This window comes from Mus caroli, chromosome 1 (assembly GCF_900094665.2).
Source record: "Mus caroli chromosome 1, CAROLI_EIJ_v1.1, whole genome shotgun sequence".
Taxonomy (NCBI): Eukaryota; Metazoa; Chordata; class Mammalia; order Rodentia; family Muridae; genus Mus; species Mus caroli.
The window spans coordinates 141503001-141522622 of record NC_034570.1 but is presented as its reverse complement, the minus strand read 5'-3'; the positions used below and the strand labels follow the sequence as shown (position 1 = coordinate 141522622).

Genomic DNA, 19622 nt, shown 5'->3' with positions numbered 1-19622 from the left:
TCTTCTCCATTTGGATCCCAGTTATTACTCTGAATGAACCATTAACAGAAGCAAGTCATCTGCTTTCGGTGACTTTGACCACTGCTAACAGTTGGGAGATAACTTAATATTGAAGTTGGCACTTTTGTTACACCTTAGCATATCCATATTCTTCATCATATCATTCTAGACGCAGCACATAAGGTTTCATTAGACTGACCTGCCCACAGGGGACCACGGTTACATATGATGGCATTTCTACAACCAACTACAGTTGTAGAGATGATTGTGATTTTTAGGTTTAAAAGAAAACATATTATGGATCAAAACTTTCTCCAGAATTAATATAATGGTTAGGAATATAGGCACTTGAGAGAAAAATGGGTTGCCTCCCTGACTTTCTTTACTTTATAGATATAAATGGCTACTTTACAGGTAAATTGAAAAGATGAAATGAGATTATTATCACTTACATACACCCATCATGTTAACTATTACCTATGGAGCTGGTAAATGCAACACGTATCTTCATGTGTGTAATGGTTATTTTCGTTCTTTGAGTCTCAAACATCATATTAGAATGCATACATAAAGTGATACAATATTCAAGATTAGATTTTGATCTTTTAATATGAAATTCATTATTTCAATTTGACTTTTTTTTTTAAGAAAGGACTTGAAAAAAGTTAAGTACTAAGCTTAGTAGTGAATATAATTACTCATTTGAGTTCCAAAATGATTGGGCATATTTCTGAATTGCTCGTGACTTAAAAACAAAAGCATGCTTTTATCCATGTCATATGGCTCTTAGGGCTTTTGGATTGTTTAGGGTGGGGCTGTTACCTCACAGCAGCAATACTAGAACAACAAAAAAAGTCAACAAAAGGGCTGTTTGATATCATTCTTGAGTTTTAACTTATTGTAGTGAGCATCATTTTTTCTGTTTCTCATTACCATGGCTTTAAGTGATGGACATTTCAGGTCACCAGGGAAACTTACCAATGCTTTTCATCCCTTGAAAAAGGGGGTAGTGAATTGTGAAGTCATTTGGAAGAAGAGAGGATTGGAAACATCAAACAAAATGTTGGTCTGGCAGGATTTTTTTTTTCTCTAAGCATTCCACACCACACAGGGTTTGAGTCTTACACTGTGGTTTTGTGTTTTGTGGTTTGGTGGAACCAAAGCAATGTGTCTAGTCATTTAAGGAAAGAAAATCTCTGACTAACATAATGCAAGAGTTGCCACAGAAGGAATATAGATTTAACCACACTGGGGCAAGGAAAATAATTCGGAACAGTGTTTAGAGCAAGATGGCAAATTTGTTTATGACTTTCATATATATTTTTTTAAAAATGGGTCTACATTGCCATAGTTATCTCTGAAGACAGTAGAATACACTATGGTGTTAGCCCATGCATATCTCAATGTGCTACACAGATGCTTAGGAAATCAACAGGGATCAAACATTATCTTAGGAGACTGTTTGCTGCATCAAAAGTTAAACTAAATGCAAACATCATTAGTTTAGGTTACTCTTTAGGAGGACTAAGGCCTAATAAATTAACTATAATTTTCACGTTTAATACAATTAGTATTTAGGTAGTTTCCTATGGTCCATGATTAGTAAAGATGGATCACACTACTATGACTTAATGTGTGACATACTACTATTCCTTTTTGTTCAGAGAAATTAAACTTGGGAGAAAGCTGAAGTGACTTTCCCAAGATCACAAACCAATAACAGTAGAACTGCCCTTTGAAATCACTCTGTGGGAATTACCCCTTCTAAGTCACACACACTCTCTTCAAAACAACAAAACAAAACAAAATAAAACAAAGCAAAACAAAACAAAACAAACACCACCACTGTGTACTGACAACCACTCAACACTGCTCTTCTGGTCTCCTGTTTCAGTGATCTAGTCACGACTCATTCCGCCACCCCCACCCCCCCCCCCCCCCCCCCCCCCCACACACACACAAAAGAACCTCACTTGGAGGCTGTGTTGGCCACAGTCAGGAGGAGGAAGTATTTAAGTCTTCTTGGCTCAGCTAGGAGCTGCTTCATTTTGGAAGTTTGTTTGTGGTGGACGTTGTTTTGGCTGCTCTTGCAGGCCTGGTGTTCTCATTTGTTTCTTGTTTTGAGACCCAGCATGGATGTTCCCTAATCTGATGTCTGGTGCCTGATGCCGTTCTAGAATCTACTTGCAATGCATGATTTCTCCCATCTTGATTAGGTTTGTGGGTGTAACTTGAGTTTGCTCTTTTGCTATGAATCCAGATTTTCCTTCTCCATAACATTTTCATTGATAATTATAATTTAACATTTTAATAAAAGGGAGGTTTCTCTTCCCTGAGTTGGTGGATTTCATAACCACCATAACCAAGTCTTCTCTATAATCTTGTACTGTTTTTAAATTTATTATTTTGTCCATTGCAACATTCCTCTGCCTAAGACCTGGGCCTCGTACAGTGTGAGACTTTTAGACTTAGCTTCCCTCTTTTCAGAAAAATATTTATATTTTATAATATCCTCCTCCTCCTCCTCCTCCTCCTCCTCATCGAGATAGGTTCTCACTCTGTAGCTCTGTCTTGCCTGAAACTATTTGAACAGGCTGATCTTAAATCACAGAGATCTCTCTGCCTCTTGAATTATCACATGCCCCATCAAGCTTCACGTTTTAGATTAATTGACTATGTTCACTCTAGAAAGAATTAAATTATAGAAATGAAATAAGCAAAGAATGTGTTGCTTTGTGAACTATATTTAAAATATCTACTGGTCATTTTTATAGGTTGAATTAGTATGTATACATACAAATTAAGAAAAACTCTCTAAACAGAGGTAAAACATTCTCTTCTCGAAAACATGTTTCAATTATTTTTATCTTAAATTTTGTAAGAAGGCTTTTGAAATTGTCTTTTTCCTTTTGAAAGTGCAAGTTCAAATGTACTGTGGTGAGGTGTCTCTACAACTTTCTTATACATATACACAAATTTGAATTGTTACCATAGCTTTCCATGATAACTCAATAATTCATTCACTAGTATCCAGTAGCCACATACAATGTACCATGTAATATGTTAGCTACTATTAAAGGATGTGTGTGTATGTATATATATATATATATATATATATATATATATATATATGTATATATATGTATGTATGTATATATAACTATATATATATATAGTTATAAACATAAACATACACTATTAGGAAAGCAAGGAAGTGCATAATCAAGTAATAGTTTTTATTTGGAGAGTTTCATGAGTCTGGTAGAGAGAATTGTCTTAAATCTCAAAAAGGGAAGTCACCATGCCAATAAAGAGATGATGTCATTGAGGGGTGTCCCTTGGAAACTGGGTTAATTAATATTTCAACAACAGACATTACACTTGCAGGAGAGGTGATAACACAAGCTACAACGAGAAAAGTTGGCTCTGCCGCGGAGAAGAGCCAGGATTGCTGACTGGCCACAGGCCAGGCTCCGTGTAGTACAGGAAACAATGCACACAAAGCTGCAGAGTGAAAGGAAGTCTATTCCAGGCTAAAAACAGAACCCCAGCACTGGTGGAGGACAGCTGTACATCCAATCTGCAGATGTGACTGAGAAGGAAGGAAGTGATGTCTACATCATTCTTTAAAAATGAGACTGCTAAACAGTATGCCGAGGCATAGCTATTAGAACATGTCGAGACAACCCCGAGGTGTAAACTAGCTTCTAATCTTTTCTTCCTCACATGATTCCATTGACACTTAGCAAATCAACTATGTTTCTGTTTCCTCATCTATAAAACCAGAGTGGGGTTGTAGACTAGAAACCACTGAAATCATTTGACAAAAGCCTTGGCTCTGAAAGTGATAGCTGTTGTCCTTGGTTACCTGGATCCTTGCTTGACTTCCAGCGTAACATCTCTTAGAACTTTACATGAGTAGGTTCCTCACACTGCTTCCAATAGCATCCCATGTATTTATCCTTATCTGATGTCTCAAACATCATTATTCATCAGCTTCTGAGAGCCTCAGCCCTGGGCAGTTCCCAACAGCATCCTCCTTATATTGTAGATCTGTGTTATATTGGAGACCTGTGTTTATCATAGACTTCAGGGTCTTCGTCTCAGTCCTCCTCGTTACCGGAATGATGTGAATCCCTAGATTTCTTTATATGTCTCAGTTCTCCTTAAGATGCTAAGCACTTCCTATTCTCTCTTTACTAAATGCGTTCTGCTATTATAACTTACATGATTGATCCTCAAACTTACATTTCTCTGACTTAAAAATTGAGCTATAAGGAGCAAGCATACAATACCAAACATACTTACACTTCAGTAATAAATATTGTTAGTATGTCTGATGGGGATTAGTGATGAAACACTTTGGTACAAATTAAGTTCATTTAGAAATCCAACCAACAAGATTTTTTGAATACCAGAAATATTATATTTCATTATAAACTCGGCTTATTCAGGATTGTTTAAGGTTTGAGCACTATAAAATATACTCATACTGAAAAGAAATGTCTGTAATAGTTCTCTCTAAGATGGTCTTCACATCACCTACATCTGTAGGGCAAAGATGAGTGTTTATTTTAAGAGTTAATTTATAGTGAAAAAAATGAATGCCTGTCATATGAGAGTAGCTATAGGGTAAATTTACAATATTTTATGAATAATGATTTGTTCAACCTGTTGATGACCTAATAAAGTTTATTCTTAATATGTCCACATTCTCTGCCAGTGACATTTTTCTCTTTTGTTCCTTCCAGCACCTCCGGTTTTCATACAAGAACCTTCTGATGTGGCCATGGAAATTGGCTCCAATGTGACATTGCCTTGTTATGTTCAGGGTTATCCAGAACCAAAGATCAAATGGCGTAGGCTGGACAACATGCCAGTTTTCTCAAGACCTTTTTCAGTTAGTTCCATCAGCCAGCTGAGAACAGGAGCTCTCTTTATTTCAAGTAAGTTAAAGCATGTGTGTGTGTGTGTGTGTGTGTGTGTGTGTGTGTATTTGTGTTTATGGATATAAATTTGAATATGTATATTTTTTGTTTATTACTTAGTTTGCTTTTTGTTTTTCTTGTTTTTAAACAAAGACTCAGTATGATATCCCAGAAGTGCTTTGGGCACTTGATTTTTTTGTCTCAGCCTCTTGAGGGTCACCATGCCAGGCTGTATTATATACAAATATGGATATTCATATTTTGCTATTTAATTGGACATGCTTGGCTACAGTACTTATAAAATTAAAATCATTCCCTTAATTAAAAATCTTATCTTGGTTTTCTTGCTGATCACCAGCCACGGACGACGCTTTAAAGGCTTTAGGCTTCAGCATCCTACCCCGACTATTCCCAATGCTTGTGTTAACTTCACGTCTTCCATAATGTTCTTCATAATCTTGGAAACCAATTCCATGCATTTGTTTTACCTACATAACAAAAATTATATCAATACCCAACACATAGTAAAGAGAAAAATAAGAAAAGCAATTTGCATTAAAATGTGGTTTTATGTGTGAATAGGCTTTGTCTTGGCGCCATGCGTGCATGCTTATACAGCTTCACCAAAGACCCCACATCTTCATGTAGAACATGGCATCCAGAAGCTTTTCTAAGTGGATGAATAGGTGTGTCTTCTCCTTAAGCAGAATTAGGCTTCCTGATTATAAATATATGTCAAATCTACAAAGTCTAGTAGAGCCTTTGAAATCCTTGCCAGACTTTGTTTCTCTACAAATCTTCTCCATGAATCATCCATCTCTTTCTCGTTTCTTGTTCCTTAAATGCTAATACATTCTTCCTGTCACTGGACAACTAAACCCTCTCCCGCACAAAGAATAGAAGTGTACCTGAGGTGACATAGCTCCGTACCCTTTAAATAGAACCTGATTTTCTTCAAGCTGTGCTTCTGATTTACAATTCACAATGAGTAGACTGCTCTTCCTAGCTTCTATTGCTCTTTATATTATTTGACAATATTGGAGAATATAATTTATTATGACATTTCTCCCTTCCCTTTCCAACTGTCCAAACCCTCCCACAAACCCCTACTGTTTCTCATTCAAATTCATGACCTTGTAAAAAATGAATCCTTATTACATGCACATATATGTATACACACATATTCCTAAATATAACCTGTTCAGGCCGTGCATTGCTAGCCATATCTATGTGTTCAGGGCTGACCCTTTGGCACTGGGCAACCAGTGGGCATGCTCTTCTCTGGAATCCCTCCTGTCCCCAGCTTTCCTCAGTTGCCAATGGTTCTCTGAGGACAGCTGAGGCCTGGCGAGCTTTCCTCTGTTCCACTTTGCATGCTCACTGATGTCACCTCTGTTGAGCTCACACTGCATGGTAATGATGGTGAGACTTTATGCCCATGTGCTCTTTAAACTACAGCTAGGATATTACTTCTGCTGTGAATCTCCAACTCCTTGGCATAAGATAAATCAGACATAGAGAATTTGTCATCCTGCCCTGATGGCTGAGCTCTCTGTTTCCATCCCTAGACAGGAATGGTCAAAAGGGTGTTTATGTGATTTTGGCCCCGATCTCAGCACTGGGCCAGATCCCTTGTCAAAGTCTTAAGATGGTCCTGGGTGAATAAACAAGTTCTTCTTTACAGATTTATGGGCAAGTGATAAAGGAACGTACATCTGTGAAGCTGAGAACCAGTTTGGAAAAATACAGTCACAGACAACAGTAATGGTGACAGGACTCGGTAAGATTAACTTTCTAGTGGCGATATTCTCCACAAACTTCAGACCTCTTGGGTGATGTCACCCTTTACAGTGACAATTTCCCTCGATTCTACAGCCAGGTAGAGGTTTGGGTTCCTAAACTGTATTTTATACAGTGTTACAACTATAAATGACTTAGAGCACCTGCTCAGACTCCTCATCTTCTATTTGACTATTGGTCAGTTTAAATAGGTTGAAGCCTAAACACACACACACACACACACACACACACCCATACACACACACCCATACACACACACACACACACATACACACACACACACACACAATTGGTGCTTTTGATGGCTTTTACTTCAGCCCTCATATGATTATATTCAGAGTTGTGAAGTAGATCTAGAATACAAATTATTACCAAGTTGTGGGATTTTTGCTTCAGTATATTTTACTGAGTAGACATGTCTGACTGATGAAACTGTTAATTTACTCTCATTTTTAATTGATGTCTCCACTTATTCTTTGGAATTTTATCCCAGTGCTATAGAATACAAATTGTTATAGTATTAAATGTGGCTTAAAGTACTTAACTGCATGTATCTGATTAATGTTGGTTTACAGAATTTTCTGTATGTACAACTCCATTTGTCTCTTAAGGAATTTGGGCTCATTTGTGGTGTATTTTTTTTTGTTAATTTCCAGGAAAGAACAGGTCAACCACACTTCTTTGCTCTTCTGTCTCAGCAAACTCATCTCTGTTTAGCTTGCTTGTGCTGTTCCCACAGGCTCCTGATGTATCCTAGTCTATTCTGTTTCTGGCTATTTCCCTGATAGTGGGTTCTGATAATTCCAGGTTTCTGCTCACAAGCATCCTCACACACTCTCCGTTCTAATGTATATGCTGTGAACATCTGGCCCTGACATTGCTGTTCTGTGTAGGTTCTCCTCTTTCCTCTTGATATTTCTGCAGGATCACCTGTACTCCTCCCAGTTCTACTTTCACCCCTTACATCCACATTCAAGTTTGTGTTCTACTTTAAGTCCTATTCCTGAAAACTCCAGTTTTAAACAACATAATTCTTAATTATCTTTCTTACAATAATATTCTCCTCCAGTCTTCATAAAGTTGAGTTTTCTTTCTCTGATGTAGTTGCCCCACTTATTGGAATCAGCCCTTCCATGGCCAGCATTATTGAAGGACAGCCTCTAACTCTGCCTTGTACTCTGTTGGCTGGAAATCCCATTCCAGAACGGCGGTGGATGAAGAACTCAGCCATGGTAATAATGTTTTAATACATGCCATTTTGTTTACTTTTTTTTTTTTAGAATTAATGCATTACATCACAAACACTGAAGGACCAACTTCATAAACACATAAGCATGTCTTGTTAGTGAAACTCTTTTTGAAAAAAAGTTATTTTTATTTTTAATTATATGTATGTGTTTATGTGTGAGTTTAGGTATTAGAATCGATAAAGGGGAGTCAGATGCCCTGGAGGGAGGAGACTTAAAAGTAGTTTTAAGCTTCTGATGCGTATTCTGAGAACCAAACTCAGCTTTCTCTGCAAGAGTAATGGTCTGGTCTTAACTGCTGATCCATTTTTCTGGCTCTGAGGGCTTTCCACCTTTGTTAATATGTTTATGCCATTTATATTATTTGAAGCCAGAATTTTTAAGAAATAATTGATAGTATATATTTTATAATTCCCATTCAATTTAATGTATTAATAAATTACCTTCAGAATATGAAAATATTAAAGGTAGTAATATTTTCATAGTCCTTAAGTATTTTATACCCTTCTATGTAGGACATTATGAGCTATTAATATTCCTCTAGAATCTTCCATTTTATATATTACTCTTTTTTTTATGGGGAGGTTTAAATTCCTTTTGTGATGAATTATTTTAGGAAGGTAGATCCGTAATGTATTACTAAGAATTTATTAGTATAAAGCTTTTAGTTAGAAAAGGATGCAGGCACCATTTCAATTCTTAGAAAAATCCCCATAAATGTGTTCTCTACTGACACAGAGCTTCATCTTGTTCACACTGCTTCTTCTGGTTTCCAGCGTATCTGGCCTCACTGTCTACTAGAAGTATTCATTAGCAGTAAATCGACTCCATATGAGTAATTGCAAGCTTACTCATATTTGCATACTCACATTTGCAGTATAGAAAAAAAAAAACCTTAGTTATGAGGCTAGCTAAGAACTAATATGGAACATGATGGAGGCTTAGAAATCATAACTTTTATGCTAAAATATTGCCAGCCTTCTCTGACATGATTTCTGGGTTGCATCTTGAGCCTTGCTCTTGAGCCTTGCTCTTGAGCCTGTCAGCTGACAGGGTTGAGTGCCAAGATGACATCACCCTCCCTTGGTGTAATAGATAGCTACGTAAAAGAACGAGAACATCAACCACATCAAGGAACTTGCTAGTGGTGAGGGAACCATCTTGGAAAGAACAATTTCAGCTGAAAGAGAAGAACTCCTAGTGAAGTTTGAGTTCTGGTCAACAGAACTCACAGAAACACAAAGTCAGGTGTACCTCTATCGTTTCCCTTTCAGGGATGCTCGTAGGTCTCTGATAGCAATTGGTAGGTATGATTCCGGAGAGATATGAGGACCGGATACAAGTAATACATTCTTCAGAACATTTGTGTTAATCTTTTTTTAACCCAAGGGTGCTAAAATCCCAGTTTGTTTTATAATAAATTTAATAATTCAGTTGAGAAAAGCAAATAGATCTGAAGCTTAGACACATTTCTGCCTTTTCAAATGAAAAATAAGTGACATTTTATTTTTTATTCCATTCCAAAGTTGGTACAAAATCCCTACATAACTGTGCGCAGTGATGGGAGCCTCCATATTGAAAGAGTTCGACTTCAGGATGGAGGCGAATACACTTGTGTGGCCAGTAATGTCGCTGGAACTAATAACAAAACAACCTCTGTGGCCGTGCATGGTAAGAAAGACCCAATGTAATTGCTTCCAAACCTTGTTCAAAACAGGGTTCATAGGTTTTAATCAAATAACTCTGTTCTTCTAATTACAAGAAGGAGAGCTTTCTTCCAATTGTTATTTTACATTTCTTGAACAATGTCTACATTGTTAATACCGTTTCCAGATTTCCTTTCCCTATGTACACAAAAAGACATTCTGGGGAATCACTCGCCAAGTCTGACCAAGGGCTTTTATTAGTGGTTTCTTAATTGATAAAAAGGAACTCAGCTCTCAAAGAATTATGTTTAAAAATACATTTTAATCTCAGGCAAGCTGAACTTAGTGTACCATCCAAATTGCCTTAAATTGCCATTTTTTTTTTTTTGGATTGTGCAACAAGCATGTCCTCATTTATGACCCCTCTGTGTTGGAGCTAAATATGACGTAAGCTTTCTAAAGGTCATCTTATGTGCCATGTACTTCAAACAGTTTTTTTTTACATGTTAAATAATTTAAAGGTCACAAATAAGAAAATCCAGAGGCAATTTTTTTTTCCATTTTAACAGTTACCAGACTTTTTTAAAAAAAAAATGTCAATAGACAGCTTCATAGTTTAAGCAATTCTCATAAAAATTTATATTTGTTTTATAAGAGTCTCCTACATTGTTTTTTTTATAATATTAATACAGATGATATTAAAACAATATTAAAACAGATGATTACAACAGTGAGTGTCTTAGAAAAAGAACCAAAGATACTTGGTTTCCTTCATTGATTCAGTCTTTATTTGGACTCTGAATTTGGGACTCTACCAGTTTACATTTTGTTTTGGCTGTTAAAATACCGGTGACTACAAACCATTTCCTTCCATATGCCGGAACTACCACCTCCTCTGGCTTGATGCTAATAGTCACCAATATCACTTGACATGTTCTTGAGTGGTTTTCAAAAATACCCCCAAATAACTTAAATTTAGTTATAACCTCAAATAATAAAGTCGTGTTGGGGTCCATGTCATTGTGTTTAAAGATCAGAGCATAGGTTTCTTGGAGAGTGCTGTGGACTGACTTAAGGATGCAGAGTTGGAACACCTCATAGCATTTCCCCCTTTTCTTTTAGTAACTGTCTAGACAATTATGTTGAGAAGGATGCTGAGGCCAGATTCTCAGTTGCAGGGAGGAGTGAGGGATTAGTCCTGTGTTTGTTGTATCACAGAGGTGAGGAGACAGACAACTCAAGGACCCGAGTTACTGAGACACAAGACATTATAATGATTAAAGTTTAAGAGTTTCACACCTGTTTTTGATTCATTTAAGTCCAAAACAAGCAACTGATTCAGTCAATAACATGAAAAAAACCAGCCAGATGACTAGGGTATCAAACGCAGTAGAACCAAAGCATGGCAGCTTCATACCGATGTCATGTTAATAAGGGGTTGTTCTGTATCGTTCCTTCAGGAATACCTATGAAAGGTGCTCACTTAATTCTAAAAAGGAAGAGTTTTTTTTATAAAAGACATGAAATGAATTCAAATACAAATGCAGATGAAAAGAACAAAATTTAACTGTCACACTGATTCATGTAGACTCACAATCTGGAGAGAAACTGCCTCTCCATACCCAGATGTCATCAAGCTTCCAAACTGACCTAAATTTGCAACTTTTCTTCACTACTGTCTAACTTAATATGGCTTTTAAAAACATGAGATTCCCTTATGCCGCCACAAATTGACAGCATATTTGAGAGTTTCGTATTCTGTCATGATCCTGGAAATTACATTTCTTGCTTTCATGAGTAGCTCGATGTTCTTGCTTGGAGCTGGAGACGCGCTGCCAAGTCTTTAAGACAAAATTAGCTGAATACTTAATGGCAGGCGTAGGAAAGGATGAGGGCATACTGTACGTCACTTCAGCCCTTCTGAGGAATTCCTGCACTCGGGGGTCTACAGTGTCTTCTGTTCTAGTAAATTTCTATTCCAGGGTATTATGACGATTCTGGAAAATTCAGACTTTAAGCAAGAAATGTGGTAATTGAGCTGCAGGCAGGAGTCCTAGTCTCATCTTCCCACAGGATGCAACAGAAAGATCTGGAAATAGCAGACTTCTGCTGTGTTTCCTTTGTTAGAAAACGTGCCTGTATGGAAGCCTTCATCAGAACTGTCACTTTGAGGGTACTGTGTATTGGTCATTTGCACAACTGAGAACAAAGGGAACAGAGATTTCCTTTTGCTTTCATGGATGCTCATATGCTGCTACGTTTTCTCTAGTTTCCCAAAGGCAAAGGTATGCTATTCCTAACTGGAAGATGACCAGACTGTCCTTTACTTTATCATCTTACATATGAACTTCCAAGACCTCTATACTTTCACTAAATTCCTTTTAAGAAGCCATCCTTTTCAATCAGGTTACATTTAGTAAGGCACAAAGCTGCTCTTGTGGACATCGGGTGTGTTTAATAAGTGCTGGTCAGACAGCTCATTTATTTGCAGGTGTGCTTACATCAACTCATTGGAGCTTAATGGCTAGTGGACAGTAAAAAAAGGTGTGTTCCAAAGATATATGTATAGCCATTAGACTATAGTCTATCTTGGGTGTTCAAGAAATGGTTGATTTACCTCAGTACCTTTGTGTTTTCTTTAAGGTCACCAAATTAGACATCACTTGACACCTGGTTTTAAGCTATTATTAGATCTTTCCAGATTGTACTTATTGTAAATTTTTTGCCCTGCTAATATTATGTAAGATTGCCTCTTTTCATAAACATTAAGAATATATTGAACATGTTCAATTTTAAGTATGTGATACTAAACGGGAGAACAATTGCTCAGATGCCAACCTCACTTCCATATCCAGTTCTGCCAAGCATTCAGCACGGCCAGCAGATACTGAGCACAATTGAAGGTGTTCCAGTAACTTTACCCTGCAGAGCGAGTGGGATTCCCAAGCCATCTATCACCTGGTCAAAGGTAAGTCATAGATCTAGTGGCATTCCCTGAAATACAGTGTTGGGATGACTTACAGAGTTCTCTCCAAACGACTTCAACAGGACAGTGAGTGGGTGAGACACAAGAGGGGACAAAACTAAATCAGGCACTCCCCGAGCTGACTTCCTCTGTGGCTGGCATGAGAAAGTTCGATGTACTGGATACCCTTTCAGGAACCAGGTAGATGATTCTCAGAAGGAGCCCTCTAATGAGCAAGAAGTGGGATTGTTGATCTAGTAAATGTGCCTCCCAGAGGTACTAACACCTTGACTGTCCTGCCTGTTAAAGGTGGAGACTGAGAAAAACATGGCCTATGGCATTATGTGGGGCTGCTATGGAGCCAAGAGGACTGGGAGTGGTGAGAAGGAGGGTTCTGCTACAAATATAAAGTGTTCAAAACAGTTGTTGGCACACAGCTTTTCCTCCAGTAGTGACTGTTGTCATGCTGTTATGGACTTCAAGAATCTGATAGGTAACAGTATCAAAGACATTTTAAGCTCCTGCCCAAGTGCAATTTGCTGCACAGATTCCATGTATGACCAAAGAGCATAGGACACATATACAAATTCATGGATTCCCTTCTACATTCCTGTCATGTGGTTGAGATTTCACTAATAATCATGGAGAAGTTGATGCTGACATCTATATAACATACCTATATACAATTTCTATGGTCCAGACACAGTTACTACCATGAAGATAAGCCTGAAAGATAAGCACACGGTACTTTGCAGACATGTGCCACTTTAAAGAAAATGCAAGAACAAGATCTTTCCAAGTGGCCCTTATGTTATGGCCAAACAAAGAAAATGAGAAGAACTTGGACTCAAATACCTAACTCCTGGGGTTCTAGGCCAGCTCACTTCATGACTGACTTAGTGACTTGGGGCAAGTTTTTCTACCTTGTCTCTGTGTTGTAGGACTCTGAATTGGAAACTGAAGGCCCAGCAGTTCCTATTGATAAGACTGTGAGGGTAAAACACTTAATACTAGATACGTTACTATTGTGCACAGTGATGGCGGTTGTGGTGCCATTCACCTCTCTTAGATTAAACTGTCCTTCTCTGTTAGGTGGCTGGCTGTACGGGAGAGGAGGCATGGCACAGGATGGAGGAACACTACTTTTAGTGCATTTGTTTATCTAATTTTTCTTATAAACAACTCCCTTCTAACTAACATTTTTCAAATCTAGTTTTTCACTCCTTGGAGGTATTTTTCTTTTCCACTTTCAAATATAAAGCTATTCCTTTATTCTTTAAAAAAAAAAGATGTACAAAACCATCGCACTTTGTTGTGTTTACAGAAAGGAGAGCTGATTTCAACGAGCAGTGCCAAGTTTTCTGCAGGGGCTGACGGGAGTCTGTATGTGGTGTCACCAGGGAGCGAGGAGAGTGGCGAATACATCTGTACAGCCACCAATGCAGCCGGCTATGCCAAGAGGAAAGTGCAGCTGACTGTCTATGGTGAGAGCCACCCATGGGAGGGTTTCCTTTGAAATGGCCCATGCATGCACAATCTCACAATTTCTTCCATAGTAAGGTACCCAAAGGTGAAGCTCTCCCCTAAGTTGGCGTGCAAACAAAGAAACATTTTTAGTTTCACTCCTAACCAAAGCCACCTCTACTTAGAGTCTGATTTGCAGGGAAGCGATTGTATAACCTTTTGAAAAATTCCATGCTATTTCCCCAAGAAGTGGGTTTAGCACATTCAACATTTTGCAGAGATAGTAGTTAGTTAAAACTACTCATCAAGCCAAGCCTCAGCTGTGTCTTGGGTGGCCACCTTCTATTTCAGGGACTACTGCTTCTCTGTGCATACATGAGCCCACTACAGCTGACCTCTCCATCTTGTGTTTAAAGAAATGACCGAGGAGGGAAGTTCGCCCTTCATTTCCTTCTATCTCTCTCTTTAAATGTGCTAATAGGAAGTTTCAGATGTACCCAGAATCTTGGGAATCAACATTGTGTAAATTATTGAACAGCATTAGAAGTCTACATTTTAATTTAAGTGAAAGTACAGTTGTTTTCAATGCTTTATTTCCTCTATCACATCCTGTGTTTCTTTTAGTAAGACCCAGAGTGTTTGGGGACCAAAGAGGACTGTCCCAAGATAAGCCTGTGGAGATCTCTGTCCTGGCTGGAGAGGAGGCAATACTTCCCTGTGAAGCTAAGAGCTTACCTCCACCCATCATTACGTGGGCCAAAGATAGCCAACTCATCTCTCCATTTTCTCCAAGGTAGGAGACCCAGGTTGAACAGCAGCACAGGGAGATGTGACCTGCTGGAATGGCGCCTGTAATTGCTTACAAATGTATCAAAATATAACCTACCTTTGGGCTCATTCACATGCACATCTGAGTTATGTAGACCTTGCACTTCATTTTCCAAGGTTGTAAATGTTAAGACAGCTTTGCCACAGTTCCCACCGGGGCATTTTACTAGGTAATTTTTGAAATGGAGCAGATTTGTGTGTGCGTCTCTCTCAGCCTGCTGTGTGCAGCGCTCAGAATTCTGTTGCTCCCAGAGAGGCAGTAAAACTCAGAAACCACTGTCATGTATGAGACTTGACTTTTGTAAGCTGGTTTTGTAAATCACTTTGATTAAACCAGTCCACAAATAAAGACCCATCAAGATGATGTCATTTACAAACTAAGTGACACAGCAGGAATACCATGGCTTTAGGACACAGCCATCCAGGTTTAAACATATCTCTGTTGCTTAAAGCCTACCTAAATGTTTTATCCAGGGGACGTCTTTGAATTTCATATCTTTTATTTGTACAATAGGGCGATACTTTCATGAGAGATTTCTATAAGATAATGTGCTGGAGAAATAGCTCAGTGGTTATAAGCATTTGCTCTTCTTACAGAGCATCCAGGTTTCATTCCCAGAATCCACATGGCAGCTCACACACAAGTGTAACTCTAGTTTTAGAGGATCTGCCACAGACTCCTGACCCATGTAGATGCTACACACACATGGTGCACATAATTACATTCAAACACTCATGCACATAAAATAAAAATAAATCATTCTAAAAATATAATTATAGCTGCTGGCTATCATTTATTAGGCTTGTTGGCATATAATTGTAAAGCTACAAATTTATATGAGTGTATTTTTCTACTACTGATGATGAAAAAAATAACAGGAACACCTTTACATAATTTTACTCATTTGAAAGAATTTTACTGAATATTGTAAAGCAAGATATAGAGAGTTCCTTATAAAGCAATTCTGTTGCACCCTCTCCAGTCAGGATTTCCTTTCTCTCCTCCTTGTGCAACCTTTCATCTATAAGTAGCCCCCAAAAACTGTTTTTGTGGTTTCAATTTGGTTGTCTCTCCTGTATTTAATTTGAACTTCTGACATATATTCTTACCATTCCATTCCTTACTTTATTGTGTTACACACATTCACTATTATAACATGGAATGAGCACATTCATTGTAACTAGTCTGTGTGCACACACTCACTATTACACACACATGAAGTCAGGAGTCAGCACATTCATTGTAACTAGTCTGTATGCACACACTCACTATTACACACACATGAAGTCAGGAGTCAGCACATTCATTGTAACTAGTCTGTGTGCACACACTCACTATTGTACATACATGGAATCAGCGCATTCATTGTACTTAGTCTACATACAGGTTACCTTTCATTCAGCCATTACACTCCTTGTAGATGCTGCAGTCTGCTTATTGTTTTATTTAAATTACTTTCTTTTCAAAGCTTTTTAATATGTCTGCTTGCAGGCACATGTATGAGAATTTTAGAACCTGTAACATAGAACTAGGTTTTCTTGTCAGAACAGATTCCTCCTTCCAGTCTTGGAGATATTCCCCATTCCCCATCTGAGGGGAGGTTCTCCTTTTATTTTCCAGTAACAGGATTCAGAAAACCAGGCTGCAGTTCCTAAAGAATATGCAGTTTTATATGCAGACTGGTTTAACTGTCTCTGCTTGTCAATGGGTGTGAAATGGGATTTTGTAGTGCTTCTGATTTTTTAAAATTTAATTTTTTTCTTATTCACTTTACATCCTAATCATTGCATATTCCCAGTTACCCCACCCACAATTCTTCCTCCCATCTCTCCCTCCCCTTCTCCTCTGAGTGGGTAGGAAAGTGGAGGGCCTCTAGTTGAGAAGACTTGAAAGGAAGGTATGAGAATAAAAGTGGGGGCAAATATATAATGTAGTCCAGGAGTGTGCTCAGTAGAATATGCTAACAAAAACAGAAAAAGAAAAAATATTCAAAATAAGTTAAAACTTTTACAACACATATTTATTTGCTCTGTATAGCTGAAATCTACTGACCCACAGAGACATGCAGCCATTCGATGCTTTAAGACAACTGTGTTAGATTTAAAGGTAAAAGAAAAATGGATTTTCTGTTTCTAATGACATAATCCAGAATATAAAAGATTGTTATGAGAATTCCATTTCTATGGCTGATACATGCTACAGTGGAGAGAACAGTTTCAAACGTTGCGTGCAGTGCAGTAATTTCACGCTGAAGCGCCGCTGTGCAGGGGGTGTTTGCACTCTCGGATTCTATGGTCTGATGTGTGGGTTTCCCTTTTAGACACACGTTCCTCCCTTCTGGCTCAATGAAGATCACAGAGACCCGCGTTTCAGACAGTGGGATGTATCTGTGTGTTGCCACAAATATTGCTGGGAATGTGACTCAGTCCGTTAAATTAAGTGTCCATGGTGAGTGTTCAAAGGGAGGCCAGTGATGGCTCTGTCCATGGGGCCACAGCCTTTTTGTGACAGTGAACCTCCAAGTTGCATAGAGACTAAAGATTCCTGAGTTGTAAGTCTGTCCTTCTCTTTCATTTACTCTGTTAGCCATCTACAAATAACTCCCCTTCTCCATTTCCAAGTGTATTAATTACAGTTTTGGAAATGTGTTTAAACATTGAGAGCTAGCTGTACTCTCATAGAAGAACATCATATTTTTTAAACAGTCCTATCTGACATATGAACACTGTAACTGAGAAAATGCTCCTTTCGATCATTATTTGATTGCATCATGCCTCTCTAATGGAAGTGTTTTATCCCTTTAATTTACGACAGCCCACCAGTCACTCATCCCTTCAGTGCACTGATTACCTACCTTTGTGGCAGGTATCGTGTAGATCCCAGATATCTAAATATCAGAGGGAATTCCCTGAGATGGTACTAACCCAGTTGCATTTCTAGACCAGTCATGACAATGGCATCTCATTGAACTAGAGTTTTGGCATTAAAGGAGGGTCCCATCACTTACTAATTCTCAGGCATCAGATATATTAGTCACTTATCCTATTTTATCTTTAGACAATAAACACTGTCTGTAGGTTTTGTCTCTGAAATTAGGAGAAAGCTTTAAGAACATTTTCTTAGTGTCTGTCTTCCGTAAAGGATACAAACAGACTACATAAAAAGAATTGTTTTTCTGGTTTGCTCTGATAGATAGGGGTCCTGTAAGGGCTTTTAACCTTACTTCACTTATAAACGAAAGGAAACTCAGCATTGGTAAGTGCTTACTACTCATCAAGTGTGGGACCAGGACTACTGTACCTGTCATTTCCTATAGTTCCTTAGTGCACTGGTTCTGGGCCTGTGTAGTTAATTGTGCCTGGATTGTTAAAGAAATGGACCTCAGGAGGCTGCTGGCCTGCCCCACATCACACAGCTAATAAGTGACTCTTCCACTCTTTTTGTGCGACTTCTTGGTAAGAAGTTCTCATTCTACATCAAAAAAATATAGGGACTTTTAAATATTTGATGATTAATGCTCAGTGGTGCTTTCCAGTTCCTCCAAAAATACAGCATGGAAATAGACACATAAAAGTCCAAGTCGGCCAGAGAGTGGACATCCTATGCAATGCCCACGGGTCTCCGCCTCCCGCGATCACCTGGTTTAAAAGTGGAAGGCCGGTCCTTGATGGAGCGCAGCATCCTGGTAGCCCAGACGGAATGCTGAGCATTGAGCAGGCTGCGATCTCAGATGCTGGCGTATATACATGTGCTGCCACGAACATAGCCGGAAGTGATGAAGCAGAGGTCACATTGCATGTCCAAGGTGGGTTTTGGTGTAAGAACCGTGTTTGGTCAGGTGAGGCTGAGGAGTGGAATGAGATCTCCTCCCCCCCCCCACCCCCACCCCCAGTTCTGCACAGGATGTGCAATCACGCATCCCTTTAGGGCGATTTCTACATAGAACTTTAGCTTTAAAGGGAGCCTTAACCAGAATCAAACACATGATTAGCTAAGCCTGAATGACATTTTCATGTTTACTTTTGAAACTAACGTCCCTGGTGTATAAAATGAAGCAGTCCTAGGTAATGGCCCACCCAGTCTTTCTGGTTTGGGAGAAATTGCAGCTGGAGCTAGCTGGAGTAGCATTTCACCTCATACCTCATCTCAACTGATCCCTGAGAGCTCAAGGCTCATGGCTCCTCTATTGTTGTTGGCTTTATTTTGAGGTTTGTTATGCAGGTTGGGCCTAATACCTGTCATGGTTTAGGCAATGGTGGTGACATTGTGACCCAAAGCCCCTGCTTTCTTAAGCTATTCTCATGCAAGTAGACATAAAGCAAGCAAAGAAAGAAACAAGATTCATAGAGAAGGAAAAAAGCTCAGAGGGGAAATTAAAATAGGATCGCTGTCCTGGGAACTGGGTTGGATTGCCAGGCAGGAATTCTCTAACTCTCTAAAGAAGCAGGATTTAGGTGAGATCTCACTGGCTGGCAGGAGCTAATCATTGGATGTTTTCTGTCTCACCCTGCCAGAGGGAAGGCCAGTACAAAGGCAGGAAGTTAGCTCAGCAGGGTATAATAATCAGTACAACACTTAGCACTTAATAATTGGGACATCACAGTTCCTGGGGAGTGAAGATCTAAAATGTTAGTAGGGAGCTTACTTAGCTCATTTATTCACTCAACAAACCTTACTAAGTTAGAGTCAAAGGAGAAAGGTAGACATTTCTAATATTCTCGTAAATCTCAGAGGAACATAATT

General features: G+C 38.7%; 1 protein-coding gene across 3 annotated transcripts in view; it reads left to right on the top strand.

Annotated features, from left to right (window-relative positions):
- Positions 1-19622, top strand: part of Hmcn1 (hemicentin 1) — a 427483-nt gene that overhangs the window by 226745 nt on the left and 181116 nt on the right. For all 3 annotated transcript variants that reach the window (XM_029475879.1, XM_021160385.2, XM_029475883.1), the window contains 9 exons: positions 4752-4946; positions 6613-6708; positions 7833-7960; positions 9502-9646; positions 12477-12589; positions 13911-14070; positions 14675-14843; positions 17200-17327; positions 18415-18684. In XM_029475879.1, coding sequence (XP_029331739.1) covers positions 4752-4946; positions 6613-6708; positions 7833-7960; positions 9502-9646; positions 12477-12589; positions 13911-14070; positions 14675-14843; positions 17200-17327; positions 18415-18684 — 1404 coding nt within the window. The remainder of the gene's footprint in view (positions 1-4751; positions 4947-6612; positions 6709-7832; positions 7961-9501; positions 9647-12476; positions 12590-13910; positions 14071-14674; positions 14844-17199; positions 17328-18414; positions 18685-19622) is intronic.